The sequence below is a fragment of the Leucoraja erinacea genome, chromosome 2 (genome assembly GCF_028641065.1).
Source record: "Leucoraja erinacea ecotype New England chromosome 2, Leri_hhj_1, whole genome shotgun sequence".
In the NCBI taxonomy this organism is placed as follows: Eukaryota; Metazoa; Chordata; class Chondrichthyes; order Rajiformes; family Rajidae; genus Leucoraja; species Leucoraja erinaceus.
Window position 1 is genome coordinate 138596531 of NC_073378.1, and position 25037 is coordinate 138621567.

At 46.4% G+C, this 25037-nt stretch overlaps 2 protein-coding genes across 2 annotated transcripts in view; both read left to right on the top strand.

The window, feature by feature from the left end:
• The window catches only part of LOC129706182 (uncharacterized), a 30126-nt gene extending 16727 nt beyond the window's left edge, over nucleotides 1-13399 (top strand). Inside the window, exons 5-15 of the mRNA XM_055650240.1 lie at nucleotides 217-415; nucleotides 1314-1696; nucleotides 3161-3396; nucleotides 4365-4388; nucleotides 4870-5149; nucleotides 6522-6823; nucleotides 7472-7751; nucleotides 10577-10734; nucleotides 11418-11697; nucleotides 12276-12436; nucleotides 13116-13399. Coding sequence (XP_055506215.1) covers nucleotides 217-415; nucleotides 1314-1696; nucleotides 3161-3396; nucleotides 4365-4388; nucleotides 4870-5149; nucleotides 6522-6823; nucleotides 7472-7751; nucleotides 10577-10734; nucleotides 11418-11697; nucleotides 12276-12436; nucleotides 13116-13399 — 2587 coding nt within the window. The remainder of the gene's footprint in view (nucleotides 1-216; nucleotides 416-1313; nucleotides 1697-3160; nucleotides 3397-4364; nucleotides 4389-4869; nucleotides 5150-6521; nucleotides 6824-7471; nucleotides 7752-10576; nucleotides 10735-11417; nucleotides 11698-12275; nucleotides 12437-13115) is intronic.
• A 318-nt stretch (nucleotides 13400-13717) lies between these two features.
• Nucleotides 13718-24607, top strand: LOC129706189 (fucolectin-like). Its single transcript, XM_055650252.1, has 4 exons — nucleotides 13718-13725; nucleotides 14053-14213; nucleotides 19352-19631; nucleotides 20877-24607. The coding sequence occupies exons 1-4, from the start codon at nucleotides 13718-13720 to the stop codon at nucleotides 21178-21180; spliced, it is 753 nt and encodes a 250-aa protein (XP_055506227.1). The 3' UTR covers nucleotides 21181-24607.
• Nucleotides 24608-25037: the final 430 nt, after the last annotated feature.

Here is a 25037-nt window from a genome sequence, read left to right on the forward strand (position 1 = left end):
GCTAGGTTTTGAGGGAATGGAACGCATAAGAACAGGGAAGACGTTAAGATGATGTGTTAAAATGATCTATTGCATGTACAGTGAGGGTAGGTGTGTGTGGGGGACGGGTGGTATCCGTCTGCTAGGGTAAAGTCCAGGTGACGCCGGAATAAAGTGCAAACAAGGTTACGTGGTCAACATGCAAATTGCTCACCCTGACAATGTCCACTCTTTCAGGTGTGGGATCGTACAAGTAGCTTCAAAAACAGCGACGTTTACCTTCTATTGCAACGGTTTCATCGGTCGATATGTGAACGTCTTCATCCCTGGTCCTGATAAAATTCTGGCGCTGTGCGAGGTTGAGGTGTTTGGCTTCTACATGCCCACTGGAGTGGTAACGGATGGAGGTGGGATAGCGTCCGCTGCGCGCACCATGGCGTCCTTACTCGGATAAAAGTTACCCAATACAGATTCGGAACATTCAACAACACGACAAACCAATTAAGACACCGATATAGTACATCAATGCTGCAACAAACTCTCCACACCATACGCCAACTTTGACGTGGGGCTTTGTGTGTGGTCCTGACATGCTTCTGTTGCCAGGAATGGAGGATCTGGGTTATCGGGAGAGGTTGGACAGGCTCGGCCGTTATTCATTTCAACGCAGACGATAGATGCGTATAAAACCATGGTGTTAGGGTGAATGCACAGACTCTTTTTCCAAAGGTAGGGGAAATAGGGGGCATAGGTTTAAGGTGAAAATGGAAAGTAATAGTAATAGTAATATAAGTGGCGACGTTTTCACATAGAGCGTGGTCGTCGAACGGAACGAGCTGTCAAATGAAATTGGTTGAGGCCGGAGGATAGCACAGTTTGAAATACATTTGGAAAGGTACACGAATAGGAAAGGTTTAGAGGGATGTCGGCCAATGTGTATGCGCTTCCAGTGGAAGTGGTGGAGACAGGTTCGATTTTATCATTTATAAATTAATTGGATAGGTATATGGACGGGAAAGGAATGGAGGGGTATGGTCTGAGTGCAGGTAGATGGGACTAGGGGAGAATAAGTGTTCGGCACGGACTGGAAGGGCCGAGTTGGCCTGTTTCCGTGCTGTAATTGTTATATGGTTATATGGTTATAATGTAGAGGTAACGGCCAGAACCCGCGGTCCGATCGTCGAGAAGGAAGAGGCAAGTTGCAATCAGATACAACACAGATCTCCGCCAGACACAGATGACAGAGGCAAGCGCGAGGGCAGGAGCATGGTTTGGGCAAAGTTGGAGAATCCGCACCTCGGCCCAGCACTGGCGCATCCATAATATGACTCCAGTCATACTTACCTACTGCTGCCCATTCAACATACGAGACAACGAAAAGAAGGCAGTCGGCAGACTACCATTGCATTTACTCATTTTTATTTGTCTACCCAACAGAAAACGTGGCGCTAGGAGCACCAGCTATCCAGTCCAGCACGGCACAAAAGGCAGACGCTGGGCGAGCCACTGACGGGAACAGCCAAAGCCACTGGACTCATAGCTCCTGCACACTCACCAACAGAACCAAGGACCCTTGGTGGAGAGTTGATTTAAATGATATCTACGCAATATCGATGGTATCTATCACGAACAGAAAAGACTGCTGCTCGAATCGGCTCATCGGTGCCGAGATCCGCATTGGAAACTCGCTTGAGGACAACGGCAATTCCAACAGAGTGTAATTATTCAGCAGCAGACGGTGCCTTATTTTTAATTTATCTCATATAAGACGCCTTCGAATTCTCTTCAATCTAACCCGCCAATTACATTCCATGGCCCTTCCTGGCCCCTGTAATTCGATGCTTGTAATGTTTCCTACTGCCTTCATGTCCCTGAAAGGTCATATCTGCGTTCATCTTCTTAAACTTTAGATACGCCTTTACTTTTTGAGAAAATTTACAGCTCAATCCAAGGTTTCATTATCTTGCCCACGACCATACTCTTTTCTGGAATATTTCGGTCCGGAACGCAGATAGGCTGGCCGTTAAATAACCCCCACATGCCACATGTGGACTAACCAAATATCAACTGCGCCCAATATATTCTCTATGGTTCCTGTCTAACAACGTTGTAATTAACCCTCACAACCCAATGTCCAGTTTGACACATTCATATCTCAATAGGTAAGCAGTTATGATCACAGTAACCAAAGGCTCTCTCATTGAAATACCAGTCACCTGCCTAGACGTTACCGAATACGATGTGATAGCACATTCCAAAGCCCCGATGAACGATGATCGCATTTCAGCGTCATCCCGCGTGCATGCAACGGTACCTCCAGGCAGCCACTAGCTGCAGCTGGCCATAATTCCCATGACTATTGTCACCGGGGACGTGGGATGTTTTCTTGAACTTCCACAACCTGTGGAATAGCATATCACTACGCTAACTAATACGCGGACTAAGCCAAATCCTCACCCACGTGGAAGTCTCATAAACCATAGCGTCAGGACGCACCTACCAAGCCCTGTACATAGAACTCGCTCGGCCATAGTCACAGCCACTTCCAATGGACACTCCTCTGGAGCCCAGCGCTTCAGAAAGTTTTCCTCCAGCTTCCGCGTTCTATGAGTAGCTATCGAAACCGAACCGTCACCCATTCCTTCTCTCCAGATATGCTGCCTGTCCCGCTGAGTAACTCCAGATGTTTGTGTCTATCTTCGTTTTGAATGAGTCTGCTGTCGAGCTCATTATCCCCCAACACCTTCTCCCCTGTAAAAGCAGACTCAAATAGCTGCACGTGAGAGCGGTCGCGCTTATACTTAATGCGAACTACTCTCTCCCTAGTTACGATTTTGAGACCACTTCCAAAATCTTTCTGCACACCGCCAAACTACGGGTCTCTTTGTTACTCTCCAGATTTCATTCCGCATGTCTATTTATCATATTTTGTACACCTCAATAGCAGACCTGTTTATAGTTCTGGAATTCCTCGAGTGGTTTACTGCACCTTTATAGGGAGAACGCGGATGGAAGCCGGGAGTCACCGAGCTGCCTCCCAAGCACTTGTAAACGTTGCCAGCTGATGGCGACCTGTAACTAGCAGCTTCCCAACGCACACATTGTCGGAAACCAATGTGTTTTAGAAGATGGTGGTATCTCAGCTGCTTTCTACTCATCGTGCAACTTCCATTCCTTTCAGCTGTGGAATCATCAAATCAGTTTCGACATTGACACAAGTCTTCAGCTGTGGCGGTTTCACTGGTCGATATGTGAACGTCATCATCTTAGGACCTGCTAAAATCCTGACCCTGTGCGAAGTTCAGGTCTTTGGCTCAAAAGTCCCGTCATTGCCAGATGCAGGTAGGTTCGAATCTGCGCCAGGGTTGTGGTCGTCCACGCCCACACCCATGGAGTCAAAGGTACTTACGCTGATATAAGCTAGCCACACACAACAAATAAATTACATACGGATTCAAACAGATTTAAAGAGTGTTCATTGTGGCACTGCAGAGAACGGCAGTCCATACTTCCACATAACATGATTAAGTGGACCACAAACGAGACGACGCGTTACGCGTTGGTGCGGTGGGTGAACACAATCTCTGATTGTGAGTCCGCCCATCTCTGTAACCTAGCACCTAAAATTACATCAAAACAACCGATAGAATGCACCGTCGCACACCGCCGGTGGTATAATGGCGAGAGCACAGTGAGATGCTCAGGAAGAAAGACATTTGAAAATAACACGGCCGTAACACCCAACAGTGCCCGGTCTGGACCAAAGTGGACATGTTGATGTTGCTCGAAGTACCGGCACACATTCAGTTGCCCTGAAGTCCATCCCTCTTCAGGACCCTGATAAAAAATCGTCCCACAGCCCGGAATTCTCTCCTTCATCGCCCAGAAGGGTCGGCGAAAAATTAACGGCTCCTCAACCTATCCGCATCACTACCATGTATGTTAAGTGGACGTGATCCACGACTGCAGTGCCCTGTGCTCATATTAATTGTCAGATTCAAATATGCAACATGGAAAGAGGCCCTTCAGCCCACCGATTTCACGCCGATCACAGATCACCCACTCACACTAGTTCAAAGTTATCTCACTTTCTCATCAATTCCCTACACACCAGTTTCAAGGTACAGAGACCAATTAATCTACAGACCCGCACGTCTGTGAAATCTGAGAGGAAATCGGAGCAAATCCACGCCCGAATTTCCAGCGCTCTGAGACAGCAGCTCTACCAGTATCCCTTCCCATTTCCCTCCCATCATGCGGTACATTATAGGAAGAGCGAAAACAACGATCGCGTGGACGATATAAATGATTGTATGAGATTATAATGTGGTATAAGAGGTTAGCTACATGACCGCTTATCATGAGATTTCTTAATTGGGCCTCAGTGAACATTGCCCGACCCATCAATGGTACTCACCTTCCCGCCATCGAAGAAATTTATACAAATCGCTACCTCAAAATGACAGGCAGCCGCACTTGAGACGCACACCGCGCTTTCAATTCACGTCTTCCGTCGGGGAGAAGGCACAGTATCAAATCCTGAAAGCCACGTCCAGTTTCAGAAGCAACTTCTTCCCAACAACCACCAGGCTATTAAACACTAAAACCTCCAAGCAAGCTCGGGACATACTTGAAGGAAGGGGGGGGGAGGGAGGGGGGGGGGGGGGGGGGGGGGGGGGGGGGACAGGGGACATTGATTTTTGGCTTTGCATTATTATTGTTTATTTGGTTTTTTTATACTGAGTACGATATCTACTAAACGTTCTTACTGTTTATTATCGTATTTGCAGAGTACCATGTCTACATATTTGTTTCATTTGTGCAAGTAAAAAATGGAGTATTCCGTTTCGGGACATATGACAATAAACCACGTTTGACGCTTCCCAATAGGAAACGCGGCGCCCAGAGCAGAGGTCACCCAGTCAAGCACCTTCGAGTCGGCAGGTGCTGAGCGAGCCATTGACGGTAACAAAAACAGCAACTTCATGCGTGGTTCTTGCACACACACTATGAAATCAACAGACCCCTGGTGGAGAGCCGATCTAAAGCAATCCTACAACGTGTCAGTTGTCACAATCACAAATAGAAGAGATTGCTGCTCGGAATTGCTTACGGGAGCCGAGATCCGAATCGGGGACTCGCTGGAGAACGATGGAAATACTAACATACTGTAAGTATGCAGAGGCAAACTCCGACTATATTTTGCAGCTGCGTCGCGCACCGGGTTCCAATGTCTGGGTTGCATTGAAGACCATCAGTTCCAATGCAGTATTACTGCAGAACAGGTTTCGCATGTCTAATCCACAGACTAGGGAGAACTTTCGACCACTTACTCAGCGGTTGGATCTCCAACCTTGCCTCTAAGGCGGGGGGGGGGGGGGGGGGGGGGGGGGGGGAGTTAATTTGAAGCAGATGACGCATCTATAGTTCCACCATAAAGTCACGTTGAGTACCATGGATCACAGAACGGTACAGTACAAGAGCAGTCCCTTCCACCCACAATATTCCTGCCGAATATGACGCAACGTTAAACTAATGTCCTCCGGCTGCACGTTATCCATATCCCTCTATTCCCCGCATGTTCTTGATACTATCTAAAACACCCCCTAATGGTCCCTATCGTTTCTACGTTCAGTAGAAAGGTCACCGGCATAATTAAGGACCAGTCACACGCAGGGCACGCCCACCTCTGACCTCTTCCAACAGACAAGTGGCACAGAAATATGAAACCGTATATATTCAGGGACAGTTTCTTCCCAGCTGTTTTCAGGCAACCGGACCATGGTATCACCAACAAGGGAGTGATGTGGACCTATCATCTTCGTCTGAAGAAGGGTCTCGACCCGAAAGGCCACCTAGTCCTTCTCTCCAGATGTTGCCTTTCCCGCTGAGTTACTCCAGCTTTTTGTGTCTACCTTCGGGTTAAACCAGCATCTGCAGTTCCTTCCTACACTAGTACCTACCTACCTACCTACGTCAGATTTAATCGGACATTGGAAATTTATCTTGCACTAAAAGTTATTCCCGTTATTCTGTTTCTGTACACCGTGGACGGTTTGATTGTAATTACGTATATTTTTTTCGCTGACTCCGTAGCACGCAACTGACATCCTTGTCAGTGCACCTCGGAACACGTGCCAATAAACGAAACCATCCAATCGATCACAACTGGCAGCGCGTTCCAGACTCACTTGCTGCACACATCTCCTTTGAAGGTTCCTCTTCTTACCTTTAAGCTCTTCCCTCAAGGCGATACTATTTCCACCCTGGAAATGATATGCTCTGATTGCCCACCCTGTATATGTCTCACATCACTTTCTAAACTTTAAACATGGTCCCCCTCAACCCCCGTAATGCCAGAGAAAACAACGAAAGCTTGAAATAATGAGCATGAGAACATATGCTCGCGCTTATAAATGTTCAAGGTAAACGCTGCTTTGTTGAGCAAAGGAAGACATGGCCATCCTCAGTGGAGTTGGGGTCTGCCCCGTTTGTACTGCCTGCTCAAAACATACGTAGTTATTTAGGGCTGTTGCCGGAAGACGCTCTATGACGCACGTACGTGCCATGAAACTTTGCCAGTGTTCACGAGCACAGGCACGCGACGAGCTCACAGGCTCACGGCGGGCGCTACTCCGATCGATCGCACAAACTGTCTCACACAGGAACCTCATCTCTTACAGTTGTGGAATGATTCATTCGGCTTCTGGGACGACATTTACCTTTAATTGTGGTGGACTTGTCGGTCGATATGTAAACATCGTCATCCCTGGCCGTGGTAAAACATTGACCCTGTGCGAGGTTGAGATCTTTGGTTCAGCGCTCCCGACGATACCTCGAAAAGGTAGGCTGAGCTTCCATCTGACGCACTGGTTGTACACTGTCCCACAGCTTAGCTGAGGGAGTTTCCCGCTGATAAAACCTTTGCATAACTACCCTCCTGAAGCTCAATATCGTATTTCTCCACATTATTAGGTTAATTACCATTCTTGGACCCTCGCATTGTGCATACATGATCCTTTGCATGGAATCCCAGCGGGGCTCGGTGCACACGCCCTCATCCATTCAGGCTGGATACCTTATGCTGATAGAAAACAGCCACGCACCAAGGAATTACACATCTATTAAACCCCCCGTGACGGGTGGCTCCCTGCTATCAGACTATTGAAAAGTCCTCCTTTGCGTTGTAGTGCAATACCAAATATTTTAACCTGTCACAGTGCGGTTCCTGGACATATTTTCTAAAGCCATAAAGCTATAACTCTATAACACCACATCATGCAATCTACTCTTTTATTTTCACTTTAATTGTTGCTCTTGTGTGCGGATTCATTGCACACGTGTACAGTATGATTTGACTGTATGGTACAAACAAAGGTTTCTACTGAATCTCGCTTGACTTGACCATACTAAAGCTATACGAATACTGATGCAAACCTTGATAGAGCGCCCACATTCCTTGCGGTTCAATGAGGTGTTTCCCACCCAACAGAAACCTTATCGTCCGGAGCACCGACGATCCAATCCAGCACGGAAGAGGGGGCAGGAGGTGAGCGAGCCAATGACGGGAACAGGGACAGCAACTTCTGGCATGGTTCATGCGCGCGCACCACGAAATCGAATAACCCTTGGTGGAGAGTCGATCAAAAGGAAAGATACAACGTGTCAGAAGTAAGAATCACCAACAGAGCAGACTGCTGCTCTGACCAGCTCCAAGGCGCCGAGATCCGCATCGGGGACTCGCTGGAGAACAATGGCAATTCCAACAGACTGTAAGTATTCATTAGCGAACGCCGACTCTATTCACCTGCTGTGATTTGTTCTGGAATTCTACTGGTACTGTTGATAACGGCAGTTGGAAAAAGAGAGCTGCTTCAGGTCGAAACCAATCTCCCTGCAGATAACGCTACAACTGTGCACCACAGATCCAGATGAGAGGGAACATGAAACAGAGCCGTTGACTAATTATCCAGTGGCATGAGGTCCTGACGTACCTCCATAGAGGTGTGGGGGAGGGGGGGGGGGTGGTCAAACACTGAGAATGATACATTTGTAATTTAAGTGAAATCATGTAATGTAATATTGACCAATCGGAATACAGTGACAATGTTCGGGTAACCATTGCCTGTGGGTAAGGGAGCAATCAGTACAAACCGAGATAATACTACCAATGTATTTGGACTCTCCCGTTTCCTGCGATATGTTAGACACATATAGCAAGTGGTGAGAATATCGGAAGTAGCCGTGAGTGCAAACCTCCACTCCCACCTGCATCACCTACCCACCATCCCCTGAACGTGTCACCAATTCAAGGTTTCAAGGTCAAGTCAGTTTATTGGCACGTGTACCAATTAGGGAACAGTGACATTTGAGTTTCCACACAGCCATACTAAGTGAAGAGCACCAAGACACAAAACCACATAAACGTTAATATAAACATCCACCAGAGCGGATTCCACATTCCTCACTGTGATGGAAGGCAATAAAGTTCAATCTTCTTCCTCTATGTTCTCCCGCGGTCGGGGCAGTCAAACCATCCGCATTCGGGGAGATCAAAGCCCCCGCAGCCGACGATCGAAACCCCCGTCGGGCTGCTCGAAACTCCCGTGTCTGGGCGGTTGAAACTCTCTCCGCGGCATGGAGCCACCGAGTCGTCCTCTTCTTACCAGATACCCCGTGCTTCACAATGTTAAAGTTCTCAGGCCCCGCGGTTGGAGCTTCTATCCCCGGCAAACGGATCGCATCGTCCGGTTTTTAAAGTCCGCAGGCTGCCGCGGTTTGGAACGCCTGTCCGTCTGCAGGAAAGGCCGCCAACTACAGGATGTTAGGCCGCAGTGCGGACGGAGAGTCGATACAGGGAAAAAATCGCATCTCCGTCATAGAAACATAGACACATAGAAAATAGGTGCATGAGGATTCAATTCGGCCCTTCGAGCCTTGATTCATTGTGATAAAGGCCGATCGGCCCCAATCAATAACCCGTGCCTGCCTTCTCCCCATATCCCTTGATTCCACTACCCCCCTAGAGCTCTGCCTAACTCTCTCTTAAATCCATCCAGTGATTTGGCCTCCATTGCCCTCTGTGGCAGGGAATTCCACAAATTCACAATTCTCTGGGTGAAAACGTTTTTTTTTTTATCACCTCGGTCTTAAATGGCCTTTATTCTAAGACTGGTTCTGGACTCGCCCAACATTGGGAACATTTTTCCTGCATCTAGCTTGTCGCGTCCCTTTATAATTGTATATGTTTCTATACGATCCTCCTTCATCCTTCTAAACTTCAGTGAATCCAAGCCTCGTCGTTTCAATCTTTCCTCATATGTCAGTCCCGCCATCCCAGGGATCAATCTCGTGAACCTACGCTGCACTAACGAATGGCATACTCCTGCACCTGTCTATTGTCTATTGTCCTTCCTCAAATTAGAAAATTATTGTCCTTCCTCAAAACTGTACACACTATTCCAGATGTCGTCTTACCAGAGCCCGAAACAACTGCAGAAGAACCACTTTACTCCAATACTGAAATCCTCCTGTTCTGAAGGTGAACCTTCAATTAGCTTCCCTCACTGCCTGCTGTACCTGCACGTCAACTTTCAGTGACCGTTGTACAAGGGCACCCAGATCTCGCTGTACATCCCCCTTACCTAACCTAACCTCATTGAGATAATAATCTGCCCCCTTGTGTTTGCCACCAAAGTGGATAACCTCACATTTATCTATATTATACTGCATCTGCCACGCATCTGCCCACTCACTCAACCTGTCCAGGTCACCCTGCAACCTCCTAACATCCTCTTCACAGCTCACTCTGGCACCCAGCTTTGTGTCATCCGCAAACTTGCTAGTGTTGCTCCTAATTCTCTCTTCCAAATCATTAATATATATGGTAAACAGTTGCGGCCCCAACACCGAGCCTTGCGGCACTTCTTTCGCCACCGCCTGCCATTCTGCAAATGAGCCGTTCACTCCTAGAGCTTGCTTCCGGTCAGCCAATCAATTTTCTATCCACGTCACCACCCTACCCCCAGTACTATGTGCTCGAGGGAAGAGATTGAAAAAAAAAACATTCCCCCAGCCCGACACCACCCGACATAAATCCCCCCTCCCCCTCTCCCACCCCCGACATAAAACAAACCAATGAACACTAAAACATACTTATTAACATATATTAAAAATAACAAAAAATGAAGAATGGGCAGACAGATTGTTGGCGAGCATAGCACAATACCATGAAAGGTATAGAAGTGTGATAACGCACTCCTCCATATTCAGCGACAGTTTATTCGCAGCTGTTATCAGGTAACTGAACCATCCTGCCAACAACCCACTCGCAGTCTTGAACTACTGTCTACTCTGCGGAGACCCTTGGCCTATCTTTGATCGGATTTTACTGGCTTTATCTTACTTTAAACTGTATTCACGTAATTATCTTTATCATGTATCTGCACAGAGTGGATTCCCGATTGTAATTATGTCTTGTCTTTCCGCTGACACTTGCATTAAATTAGACTCAGGCCTACGATAACGTTTGTCACGTTGCCACTTCAGCAGTGATCAGGATACTGGCGTCTCACATTTAAATCCTCATCTATTTCAGCTGTGGAACAGTTGATTCCGCTTCTGAGGCGATTACATTCAACTGTGATGGATTTGTAGGTCGATATGTAAACATCATCATACCAGGAGAGGCTAAAATCTTGACTTTGTGCGAAGTTGAAATCTTTGGAACAGAAGTATTATCCTCGTCTGGAACCGGTAGGCTGAACTTCCCGCTGAAGCTCTGCTTGTTCACAGCCTCACAGCTCGGTTGAGGGTGTCTCCCGCTGATAATGTCTGAGGATAATCACCTTCTTGATGCACCGCCGGCTTCTTCAACACAATGCAAGGTTCCATTTTTGGTTATTCGCCAGTGTTGGACCCTCGCATTGTCCAAACACGACCCTGCCAATCAATGAGATTCCTAAGACATTGGATTCACACATCCGCATCCAATAGTCCATAGACCTTAAGCTGATTAAAAAAAAAACAGCCACGCTCCAACAAATTACACACTAATTGAAACACGCTTGAAGAGCTTCACCCCGGTCTCAGACTACTAAACGCACCCCCCCCCCCCCCCCCCCCCCAACCCTTGAATTGGAGGCAAACCCGATCTCCTAACCTGGCTTAGAACGTTTCTTGTACTTATTTCCCAGGGCCACAAAGCTACAACACTGTCACACCATATCTTGCAATCTATAATTGATTGTTTTGTCTGCGGCGTAATTGTACTGATGTACAGTATGATTTGATAACAAACAACGGTTTCCATTACAACTCGCTCCACTTGACCTTACAAGAGCAACACAAATATCAATGAAATACACAGTTGTTCCTAACCGTGACAGAACGCGTTCATCTCACCCTCGTGTCTCAGTGAGGTATTTCCCACCCAACAGAAAACGTGGCTTTCGGTGCACTGCCGAAGCAATCCAGCACGGATAAAGAGGCAATTGCTGAGCGAGCCAATGATGGTAACAGCGACAGCGATTTCACGCATGGTTCATGCGCGCGCACCAAGAAATCCAATGACCCTTGGTGGAGAGTCGATCTAGTACAGATATACAACGTGTCAGATGTAAGAATCACCAACAGAGCAGACTGCTGCGCTGACCTGCTCCAAGGAGCCGAAATCCGCATCGTGTTAACACTGGGAAAAGATAACAATTCCAACAGACTGTAAGTATTAAGAAGCAAACGCCGGTTTTATTCTGCTGCCGCGCCTTTCTCTGCAAATTCGACTACTACTCGTGCAGCGTTATCATAAGTGGAAAACAGAGAAAAGCTGCAGGTTAAGACTGTTCTCACTGCAGAATAAAATAAACCCGTGCACCGCTGATCTAGATGCGAGAGAACATGATACAGAACCGGATATCACTTATCGAGTGGCATGAGCTGCTGACGTGCCTCTATAGCAGTATGGTCGATAAAATCAAATAAATGATTCTGTAATTTAAGTAAAAGCAAGTTATTTAATGCTTAACAATCGGCTTGCAGTGGGAATGTTCACATAACCGAGAGCACTGGTCATTACCGAGACATGGTTACCTCTGTTTCCGCACACTTTCCCGTTGTTAGCTTACTGTTCGGGACAGGAGCAAGTGTGGAGGATGCCTTAAGTAGCTGATGAAGCCCCCTACATCACGTGAACTTGTCATCAGTTCACCAGCACGGGCCTACGTTAACGTTTTCGAAGCTGCCTCGTCCGCAGTTATCGACGTAGTGGAGTCACACCTTTAATTATTCATTTCTTTCAGCTGTGGAACCGTTGATTCAGTTTCTAAGACGACATTGATCTTCAAATGTGGTGGAATTGTGGGCCGATACGTGACCATTGTCATACCAGGCCAGGCTAAAATATTAACCCTGTGCGAGGTTGAGATCTTTGGATCTGAAGTCTCTTCCTTACCTGGAACAGGTAGGCTGAACTTCCCGCTGATACTCTGGTGTCCAGAGCATCTCAGCTTAGTTCAGAGTGTCTCCAACCGATAAAGTCTGAGGATAACTACTATCCTGAAGCCCACCGCCGTCATTGGCAACACCATGAATTTTAACGTTCTTAATTTACTTGCCAGTGTTGGATCCTCGCATATCCAAATATGATCCCGTCTATGAATGAAATCCTCGAGTGACTCGGTTCACACGCCCTCATCCATTCATTCCGGAGACCTCATGCGGATAAAAAGTAGCCACGTATCACCGAACCACACATAAATTGAAATACCCTTGACGAGTATATCCCCGCTATCAGACTACGGAATGGTCCTACCTCGAGTTGTAGTGCAATGTCGAACTTTTAACCTTCCCCAGTGCGGTTCATGGACTTAATTTCGGTAGCCACAAAGCAATAACACTGGAACGCCACAGCATGCAATCTATGTATTGCTTTTCCACTACTTTTCCTGCTGCTCTGGCTTCAATTCATTTATATACTGTATGACTTGACTGTATTGTACAAACAAGGGTTTCCACTGAATGTCGCTGGACTTGACCACACTATAGCAATACGAATATCAATAGACTGCCGATCGAAGGCGTAAATCCGTCGGTATTACATTTCTCCCTTATGGCTCAGTGAGGTGTTTCCCACCCAACAGAAAACGTGGCGCCCGGTGCACTGCCGACCCAATCCAGCACGGATGTAGGGGCAGATGCTAAGCGAGCCATTGACGGGAACAGCGACGGCGACTTCAGGCGTGGCTCATGCTCGAGCACCATTAAATCGAAGAACCCATGGTGGAGACTCGATCTAAAGGAAAGCTACAACGTGTCCGATGTAAGAATCACCAACAGAGCAGACTGCTGTTCGGACCAGCTCCTAGGAGCCGAGATCCGCATCGGGGACTCGCTGGAGAACGAGGGCAATTCCAATACACTGTAAGTGTTCAGAATCAAGCACCACTCTCTGCAGCTGCCGTGTATTGTTCTGCAAGTTTCACTGTTACTGTTTCAGTGATAACACGAGAGGGAAATAGAGAGAAGCTGTAGGTTAAGACTGATCTCACTGAGGAACAACGTAAAGCTCTGCATCCATGATCCGGATGCGAGAGAAATTGAGACAGAGCCGTAGACTACTTATCCAGCGTCACATCCTGCTGTAATACCTCGATAGCGATGGATTCAATAAAAGGAGATGTATTTATATGTAGTTTCAGTTAATGAATGTTATGTAATGTTGAATAATTGGATTGCAGTGGGGATGTTCAGGTAAATAATGCCTGGGGAAGTAATCGTTCCGCTGGTCCACCAATGTATCCAGATACTCTCCTCATCCCAGCTACCTTTTCGGGCCAAGGGCAAGTGGGCAGGACACTGAAAGTAGCTGCGGGAGCCTCCTACACCCCGTGAACCTGGCAGCAGTTCACCAGAACAGGCAAAAGATAAAGATTGACTCGCCCCCCCCCCCCCCCCCCCCCCCCCCCCCCCCCCCCCCCCCCCCCCCCCCCCCCCCCCCCCCCCCCCCCCCCCCCACCCCCACCATCCGCAGTGACCGAGATAGATGAGTCTAACCATAAAAATCCTCATATTTTTCAGCTGTGCAATCGTTGATTCAATTTCTTGGACGACATTTACCTTCAACTGCCGTGGATTTGTCGGTCGTTATGTGAACATCATCATCCCAGGACAGGACAAAATATTGACCCTGTGCGAAGTTGATATCATAGGTTCAAAACTCCCGTACTTACATGGTGCAGGTAGGCTGGACTTCCACCTGAGGCTCTGTTTGTACACTGCCCCACAGCTGTTGACGGCCCCCCCGCAGTTAACGTCTGGCGATAACTACCTTCTTGAAGCACAGTGCGGTTTTTCGCAATGCTCTGCTATTTGCTCATCTTAGTTTAATTGCCAGTCTTGAACGCTCGAATTGTCCAAACATAATCACGTCTATGAATGAAATCTCTAAGACAACCGGTGCAAACGCCCTCGTCCATTCAGTCCGCAGAACCTATGCAGATATAAACCAGCCACGCACCAACAAATTAAACACAATACACAATGGACAATAGACAATAGGTGCAGGAGCAGGCCGTTCGGCCCTACGAGCCAGCACCGCCATTCAATGAAATCATGGCTGATCATCCCCAATCAGTACCCCTCTCCTCCCTTCTCCCCATATCCCTTGACTCCGCTATCTTTAGGCGCCCTGTCTCGCTCTCTTTTGAAAATATTCAGAGAACCGGCTTCCACCGCCCTCCGAGGAAGATAATTCCACAGACTCACAACTCTCTGCAAAAAAAAGTTTTTCCTCGTCCCGGTTCTAAATGGCCTACCCCTTATTCTTAAACCGTGGCCCCTGGTTCTGGACTCCCTCAATACCGGAAACATGTTCCATGCCTCTAGCGTGTCCAACCCCTTAATAGTCTTATATGTTTCAATAAGATCCCGTCTCATCCTTCAAAACTCCAGAGTATACAAGCCGAGCCACTCAATTCTCTCAACATAGGACAGTCCCGCCCATCCCGGGAATTAACCTTGTAAACCCACGCTGCACTCCTTCAATAGCACGATGTTCTTCCTCAAATTATGGGAACAAAACTGCACACAATACTACAGGTTTGTTCTCACTGGGGCCCTATACAACTGCAGCAGGATCCCATTGCTCCTCTTGTTATACTCAACTCCTCTTGTTATGAAGGCCAACATGCCATTCGCTTTCTTCACTGCATGCTGTGCCTGCATATTTACTTCCATTGACTAATTAACAAGGACCCCCCCCCCTCAGATTTCGTTGTACCTCCCATTTTCCCACCTTGACACAATTTAGATATCAATCTGCCTTCCTTCTACCAAATTGGATAAACTCACATTTATCCACATTAAACTGCATCTGCCATGAATCTGCCCACTCACCCAAGCTGTCCAAGTCACCTTGTAATATTATAGAATCCTACACACAGTTCACACTGCCACCCAGCATTGTGTCACCTGCAAATTTGCTAATGTTACTGTGAATCCCTTCATCTAAATCATTGATGTATATTGTAAATAGCTGCCGTGTCAGCACCGAGCCTTTCTGCCATTCTGAAAGGGACCCGTTAATCCCTAATCTGTGTGTTCTGTCTGCCAACCAATTTACTATCCATGTCAGCACTCTACACCCAATACCATGTGCCCTAATTATGCCCACTAATCTCCTATGCGGCACCTTATCAAATTCTTTCTGAGAGTCCAGGTACACTACATCCACTGGCTCTCCCTTGTCCATTGCCCTCGTTACATCCTCAAACAATTCCAGAAGATTAGTCAAGCATGATTTCCCTTCGTAATTCCATGCTGACTCGGACCGATCCTGTTCGTGCTATCCGGTTCATATTTTATAATTGACTCCAGCATCTTCCCCACCACCGATGTAAGGCTAACTTGCCTGTTTTCTCTCTCCCGCCTTTCTTAAAAAGTGTGATGACATTAGCTACCATCCTATCCACAGAACTGATCCTGAATCTATAGAACATTGGACAATTATCACCAATGCATCCACGATTTCTGAAGCCACTTCCTTAAGTACGCTGGAATGCGGACCATCCGGCCCTGGGAATTTAACAGCCTTCCGTCCCATCAGTCTATCCAACACAATTTCCTGCCTAATGTGGATTTCATCTGTTCCTCCGTCACCCGGATCTTCTGGCCACTACTATATAACCATATAACCATATAACAATTACAGCACGGAAACAGGCCATCTCGGCCCTAAATGTCCGTGCCGAACAACGTTTTAGCCTTAGTCCCACCTGCCTGCGCTCATACCATAACCCTCCATTCCCTTCCCATCCATATGCCTATGCAATTTATTTTTAAATTATACCAACGAACCTGCCTCCACCACTTCGACTAGAAGCTCATTTCACACCGCAACCACTCTCTGAGTAAAGCAGTTCCCCGTCATGTTACCCATAAACCTATGTCCCTTAATTGTGAAGTCATGCCCTCTTGTTTGAATCTTCCCTATTCTCAAAGGGAAAAGCTGGTCCACATCAACTCTGTCTATCCCTCTCATCATTTAAAGACGTCTATCAAGTCCCCCCCAACCTTCTGCGCTCCAGAGAATAAAGACCTAACTTATTCAACCTTTCTCTGTATCTTAGTTGTTGAAACCCAGGCAACATTCTAGTAAATCTCCTCTGTACTCTCTCTATTTAGTTGACATCCTTCCTATAATTTGGGAGACCAAAAGTGTACACCATACTCCAGATTTGGTCTCACCAATGCCTTGTACAATTTTAACATTACATCCCAGCTTCTATACTCATTGCTCTGATTTAAAAAGGCTAGCATACCGTTTTAACCGTACCCAAAGCTGGCTTAACCACCCTATCTATATGAGATTCCACCTTCAAGGAACTATGCACGGTTATTTCCAGATCCCATTGTTCAACTGTATTTTTCAATTCCCTACCATTTACCATGTACGTCCTATTTTGATTTGTCCTGCCCAGGTGTAGCAGCTCACATTTATCAGCATTAAACTCCATCTGCCATCTTTCAGCCCATTCTTCCAAATGGCCTAAATCACTCTGTAGACTTTGGAAATCCACTTCATTATCCACAACACCCCCAATCTTGCAATCATCTGCATACTTACTAATCCAATTTACCACACCTTCATCCAGATCATTGATGTACATGACAAACAACAAGGGACCCAACACAGATCCCTGAGGCACCCCACTAGTCACCTGCCTCCTACCCGACAAACAGCCATCCACCATTACCCTCTGGCTTCTCCCATTCAGCCACTGTTGAATCCATCTTGCTACTCCTGCATTTATACCCAACAGTTGAACCTTCTTAACCAACCTTCCATGAGGAACCTTGTCAAAGGCCTGACTTAAGTCCATAGAGACAACATCCACTGCTTTACCCTCGTCAATTTCCCTAGTAACCTCTTCAAAAAATTCAAGAAGATCAGTCAAACATGACCTTCCAGGCACAAATCCATGCTGACTGTTCCTAATCAGACCCTGTTTATCCAGATGCTTATATATATTATCTCTAAGTATATTTTCCATTAATTTGCCCACCACTGAAGTCAAACTAACAGGCCTATAATTGCCAGGTTTACTCTTAGAACCCTTTTTAAACAATGGAAGAACATGCGCAGTACGCCAATCCTCGGGGGACTATTCCCGTTTCTAATGACAGGAAAATTCCCGTTTCCAATATCAGGAAAATTCCCGTTTCCAATATCAGGAAAATTGTTTGTGTCCTCCTTAGTGAAGACGGATCCAAAGTATCAGTTCAACTCATCTGACATTTCCTTGTTCCCCGTAATAAATTCATCTTTATCAGTCTTCATGGGTCCAACTTTGTTTTTAACTATTGTTTTCCTCTTCGCATACCTTATTAAGCTTTTACAATCCTCCGTTATATTCTTGGCTAGCTTACCTTCGTACCTCATCGTTTCTCCTCTTGCTTCCTGCTCATCTTTGCTACGTTGTAATTCTTCACTTTTATTTTTCTACTGTGCTGGACGTCCCTTTTCAGCCACAGTTGCCCCTTTCTCCCCTTAGAAACTTTCTTCGTCTTTGGAATTAACTGATCCTGCACCTTCTGTATTATTCCCATACATATCTGCCATTGTGGTTCCACTCTCATCCAGTCAACTTTGGTCAGCTCCTCCCTCATGGCTCCATAGTCCCCTTTATTCAATTGGAACACTGGCACCTCCGATTTACCCTTCTCCCTCTCCAATTGTAGATTAAACTTGACCATATTCTGATCATTACCTTCTAATGGCTCCATAACCTCAACTTCCTTTATCAAATCCGGTTCATTACATTACACTAAATCCAGAATTGCCTGCTCCCTGGTAGGCTCCAATGCAAGCTGCTCTAAGAATCCATTACGGAGGCACTTCACAAACTCCCTTTCTTGGGTTCCAGTACCAACCTGATTTTCCCAGGCTACCTGCATGTTGAAATCACCCGTAACGACCTTAGTATTACCTGTACTAAACCAATTTTAACTCCTGATTCAACTTGCACCCTGTATCAAGGGTACTGTTTGGGGGTCCCATATAGGATATTGTTTCCATTCCTCAACAACAGAGCTGCCCAACCCCCTCTGCCCACCTGTCTGTCTTTTCGATAGTATGTATATCCTTGAATATTCAGTTCCAAACCCTGGCCCTCTTGCAGCCTTGTCTCTGTAATTCCTACAACATCATACTTGCCATTTTCTAACTGAGCCTCAAGCTCGTCCACTTTAATTCTTATACTTCGCGCATTCTTATACAACACTTTGACCTCGGAATTCACCTTCCCTCTCGCAATGCTCGCAATTGGCCTTATCTACTCTCTTATTCCTTCTCGAACTTTCTTCCCATTAATTCTTCAATATTTTTTATAACTTTCCCTGTACTCACTTCCCATTCAAATCCATCGTTATACTCCCAATTTGTCAACCCCCACCCCCACTATGTAGTTTAAACACACGTTTAGTCCTAGCAGATCTGTCTCCCAGAACGTCGGTCCCCCTACAGTTAAGGTGTAACCCGTCCCTTTTGCACAGGCCACCCCTACCCCAAAGATCACATGGGTCTATAAATCTAAATCGTTGCTCCCTGCACCAGCCTCTCAGCCACATATTCAGACCTCCCATCTCCCTGTTCCTGTCCTCACTAGCTCGAGGTACTGGAAGCAACGCAGAGATAACCACCTTAGAAGTTCCGCTGTTCAGTCTTCATCCAACTCCCTGAACTCACGTTGCAGAACCACCTTCCTGTTCTTCCCAATGTCGTGTGTGCCCACGTGCACAACTACTGCGATTGTTCACCTTCTTTCGCGAGGATGTTCGGAATTCGGTTCGTGACATCTTGAACCCTGGCACCCAACAGAAAACGTGGCGTTGGGAGGACGCCCGACCCAATCCAGCACGGGTGAAGGGGCAGGTGCTGAGCGAGCCAATGACGGTAACAGCGACAGCGACTTCTGGCATGGTTCATGCGCGCGCACCAAAAAATCCAAGGACCCTTGGTGGAGAGTCGATCTCAAGGAAAGGTACAACGTGTCAGATGTCAAAATCACCAATAGAGGTGACTGCTGCTCGGACCAGATCCAAGGAGCCGAGATCCGCATCGGGGACTCGCTGGCGAATAATGGCAATTCCAACAGATTGTAAGTATTTAGAGGCAACAGTCCACTCTATTCAGCTGTGGTGTATTGTTCTGCAAGTTCCACTGTTATTGTTGCAGTGATACAATGTATGAGAAACTGAGAACAGCTGAAGGTTAAGACGGATTTCACTACAGAAAGAAATACACCTGGTGACCGCCGATCCAGATGCGAGAGAAAATGATACAGAGCCGTAGACCACTTATCCAGTGGCATGAGCTTCCCACGTGCCTCTATAGCGGTTGGTTCAATTAAATGATATTTAATTTTCCCTTTGAGAATAGGGAAGATTCAAACAAGAGGACATGACTTCAGAATTAAGGGACAGAAGTTTAGGGGTAATATGAGGGGGAACTTCTTTACGCAGAGAGTGGTAGCGGTGTGGAATGAGCTCCCAGTGGAAGTGGTGGAGGCAGGTCCATTGGTATCATTTAAAAATAAATTGGATAGGCATATGGATGAGAAGGGAATGGAGGGTTATGGTACGAGTGCAGGCAGGTGGGACTAAGGGGAAACACATTTGTTCGGCATGGACTTGTAGGGCCGAAATGGCCTGTCTCCGTGCTGTAATTGTTATATGGTTATATGGTTATATGGTTAATATATCTGCAATTTAATTGAATTCATGTTATGTCACATTAAACAATCGGATTACAGCGGCAATGTTCAGGTAACCAATGCCAATGGGCGAGGGTTCAAGGGAGTCACTTCCATGTACTTGGACACTCTCTTGTTCCTAACTATTTGTTAGGGACAGGGCTAAATGGGGAGGATGTCGGAAGCAGCCTCGAGAGCGATCCACCCCCTCCTTCCACAACCCAACATCCCTTGGACGTGTCACCAGTTGAGCGGCAAGCACAGTGATAACGTACACCTACAGATTCAGCGACAGTTTCTTCCCTGCCTTTATCAGGTAACGCAATCGTCCTGCCAACAACTAGAGAGCAATCCTGAACTACTATTTACCTCGCTGGAGACCATAGGACTACCATTGATCGGACTTTACTGGCTCTCTTACACCAAATGTTACTTACGATATTCCCTTCATCATGTACACTATGGGTGGCCCGATTGTAATAATGTATTGTCTTTCCGCTGACCGGTAAGCACGGAACAAAAAGCGTTTCATTGTACCGTGGTACGCGCGACATTAAGCTACACTCAGGCCCACGATGACGTTTGACACGTTGCCTCGTCCGCCCTCATCGAGCTAGTGGAGTGTCACAAGTTCATCTTCGTCTCTTTCAGCTGTGCAACAGTGGAATCGGTTTCTACGACGCTGTCCATCAACTGTGGTGGAATTGTCGGTCGATATGTGAACATCATCATCCCAGGCCCGGACAAAATCTTGACCCTGTGCGAGATTGAGATATTTGGTTCGCAGCTTCCGTCTTTACCTGGAACAGGTAGGCTGAACTGCCCGCTGAGGCTCTGGTTCCACACAATATCGAATTTCATTTCAGCCAAGTTCCCGCTGATAACGGCTGAGGTAAATTGCCTTCCTGAAGCACAATGCCACCTTTCTCAATGCCCTACACTTCACCAGTCTTAGTTTACTTGCCAATCTTGGGCCCTCGCATTGTAGAAATATGATCCAGTCTGTGAATGAAATCCATGAGACATGGTGCACATGCTCGTATTCATTCATTCCGGAGACTTTATGCTATAAAGAACTACCAGGCACTAACTAATTACACGTCGATTGTAACAGGCTTGAAGAATATCTCACTGCTGTCAGATTACTTATCGGTCCTCCCTTTAGTTCTAGTACAATACCAACCAGCCTTAGTGCGGTTCGTAGACGTATTTTCTATAGCCATAAAGCTGTAACACAATAACACAATTTTGTCCCATCTATTGTTTTCTCTACTTCACCTGTTGCTCGTGTGCGGCATTATTGCGCACATGTACAGCATGACTTGGTTGTATAGTATAAATAATGTTTTTCTGCATCTTGCTTCATGTAAACGATATGAATATCAATGAAATACACTGCTGATACAAAGCTTCATATAATGCATACATCGATAAGATCACCAGTTTGTATGTGGGAGGAGCAGAATTAGGACAACCGTCAACTCCTCCAATAAAATCATGGCTCATCTATTTACCCACCTTAACCCAATTCTCCTGTATTTCTGTGTAACCCCTAACACGGCACAATACGATACGATTGCACTTTATATACGATACCACACTACCCAACAAAGTCGTTGACGACACCCCTGTATTCAGCTTCCCTCCCCTCACTGATGCAACACATAATTGCAAAGCCAACTGAAATCTTCTGCACGGGGCAGGAGCCCGAGTTGTAGCTGAAATCCGAGGTGTACATGATGAACAGGAAGGGAGAGAGGACCCTCCCCTCTGGGGCCATATGTTGCTCACAACCATGGCCGAGACACAGTTTTGTAGCCGGACATACTGTGGTCGACCAGTCAGGTAGTTGGTAATCCCGGACACCAATGGAGCATCCAGCTGCATCTTCGTCAGTTTGCTTCGTAGGCGGATGGTGTTAAAAGCACTGGAGAAGTAAAGAAACACGTCTTTCACTGCTTCCCCGTTTATCCTGGTGAGCATAGGAACGATTCAGCAGGAGGATGATGGCGTCCTCAATCCCCACCTTTGTTAGGTAAACGTACTGCAGGGGATCCAGGTAGGGTTTAACCAGGGATTGCAAGTGAGTAAGCACCAGCCTTTCCAGATGCTTCGTGATGTTTGAGGTCAGCGCCAACGGTCTGTAGTCATTGGAGTAGGTGGAACGCGTCATCTTTTTTTTTTACATGAACGAGACCTGACGTCTTCCATATCATAGGAGCCCTCTCCCGACTCAGGATCACGTTGAATCTATGCTAGAGTACTCGGCAATACTTCCTGGTACATGCCTGGAGTATCCTAAGGACACATAGTTTTGCATGGTCCTCACTTACTCGGCCTTTATGGTCAGGATCGACAAAGAAAGGCCACAGCAATTGGATAAGAGGGTTGAGGGGGAGAGTTTGTCGGGGAGCAGGTGGGCAGAGGTCCCTCTATGAAATCTGTGAAAGTGCAGGTTTAGCTCATTTAGCAGATTGATTTTACTCCCTCGGCCACTGGTCATCATGTAACCTGTAATGCTCTTCGTACCGTACGGCGAATGCTCTTCAGCCGTACTAATCATGAATCTATGTCTGTCTTAAAAAGATATCCATTGATTTGGCCTCAACGGCCTTATTGGGCAATCGAATCCACAGATCCAGCACCCTCTTTCTAAACAAGTTGCTCACCATTTCCTTCCTAAAGGAACGTTATTTAATTCTGCGGCTACGACCTCTGATCCCAGATCCTTCCACAACTGAAAGAATCCAGCCCGCATCCAGTCTATCCAGGCCCCCTTTTATGTTTCTGAATTCCAGCGAATAGAGACCTTTACCATCAAACGTTCATCTTAGGTTAACCCACTCATTCCTGGGATCATTCTCGTAACCCTCCTCTGGACCCTCCTTCATTAGTGTCCCTCTGGAACACATCCTTCATTAGAAATGGAGTCCGAAATTGCTCTCATTACTCCATCTGCGGCCCGAATCAGCGCCTTATGGAGGCTCAGCATTACGGCCTAATTTTGTATTCTAGTCCTCTTGAAATAAATGATTGCATTGCCTTTGCCGTTCTTAATCCCGATTGGACATGGCAATAAACATTTTGGGAATACCGTACGAACACTTCAAATATTGTACGCGCCAGCAGCGACCTCCTGTGGAACTCCCCCAGTCACCGGCAGTCAACCCTTTATTGCCAGTCTTTGCCTTTCTGCCATTCAGCCAAACTGCTATCCACGCTAGTATCCCCCCCTTTTGTACCATCGGCTCTCATCTTCCTTAGCAGCCTCACCTGCGGTTCTTTATCACAGGCTTTCTAAAACCCTAGGTAAACAACATCCACTGACTCTCCTTTGGCCTGCTATTTACATCCTCAAATAATTCGAGCAGCTTCGTCAGTCAAGATCTCCCTTTCACAAAACCAAAACCATGCTGACGTCGGATATTTTATCATGAACTTCTAAGTACTCCGTAACCTCATCCTTTTTAATAGAATGTAGTCTTACCAGCCACTTGAGTCAGACTAACCGGTCTATTTTCCCCATCATTCTGCTTTGCTCACTTCCTGCCCAACGAGGTAATATTTGCAATTGTGTACTCGGCTGGAACCACTCCTGACACAAATGATTCTTCAAATATCACCACAAATGCCTCCATAATCTCTAACTCCACTTTTTTTCACAACCCTCGCATGCGCTCCATCCGGTCCAGGTGACTTATCCACCTTCAGACCCAAGGACACACTCCTTAGTATTCGACACATCACTAACTTCCACCCCCTGACTCTCTTGAATTTCAGGCACGTTACTGGTGTCTTCTATTGTGAAGATTGCTGCAAAACTTAATTAAATTCATCTGTCATTTATTTATTCCCCATTATCACTACTCCTACATAATTTTCGTGCAGCTGAACTTCCATTCTTGCTTCTTTCTCATTCTATATATCTGAAGAAAGTCTTAATATCCCAAGCCTCTCGCTTCCCCATAATCTTTGCAATATTGCATGCCTTCTCCTTTAGTTCATTGCTGTCCTTGACTCCCCTTGTCAGTCACGGTTACCCCAGTCTCCCTCTAAAATCTTTCTTCCACTTTGGAATGAAAATATCGAGCATCTTCCGAATTATTCCCAGAAGTTCATGCCATTGCAGTTACATCGTCATTCCAGCGAGGGTCCTTTTCCATTCAACGTCCGCATACCTCGGTAGCCCTATTTGTTAAGTTCTAATACCGACACATTTGATTTTAATAGACAATAGACAAGATGTGCAGGAGTATACCATTCGGTCCTTCGAGCCAGCACCTCCATTCACTGTGATCATGGCTGATGATCCACAATCAGTACCCCGTTCCTGCCTGCTCATCATATCCCTTGAGTCCACCATTTGTAAGAGCCCTATCTAACTCTCTCTTGAAAAATCCAGAGGATTGGTCCCTCTGGGGCAGAGAATTCCACAAATTCACAACACTCTGTGTGAAAAGGTTTTTCCTGATCTTCTTTCGAAATGGCCTTCCACTTATTCTTAACGTGTGCCCCTTGGTTCTGGAAAAAAATCATGCCTCTATCGTGTCTTATACGTTTCAATAAAATGCACTCACATCCTCCTAAATTCCAGAGTATTCAGGCCCACCCGCTCAATTGCATTCTCTTCCTGTAAAATTTCAGGTTCTTTATTATAACCTTTATCATATTGTGGTCGGCAACTTTCTGAGGTTCCTTTACCTTAAGCTCCAATATCAAACACAGTTCGCTACAGAACACTAAATCCAGAATTGACATTTTCCCTGTTAGACTTCACTGCAAGTTGTTCTGGGAAAGCATCTTGGAGGTACA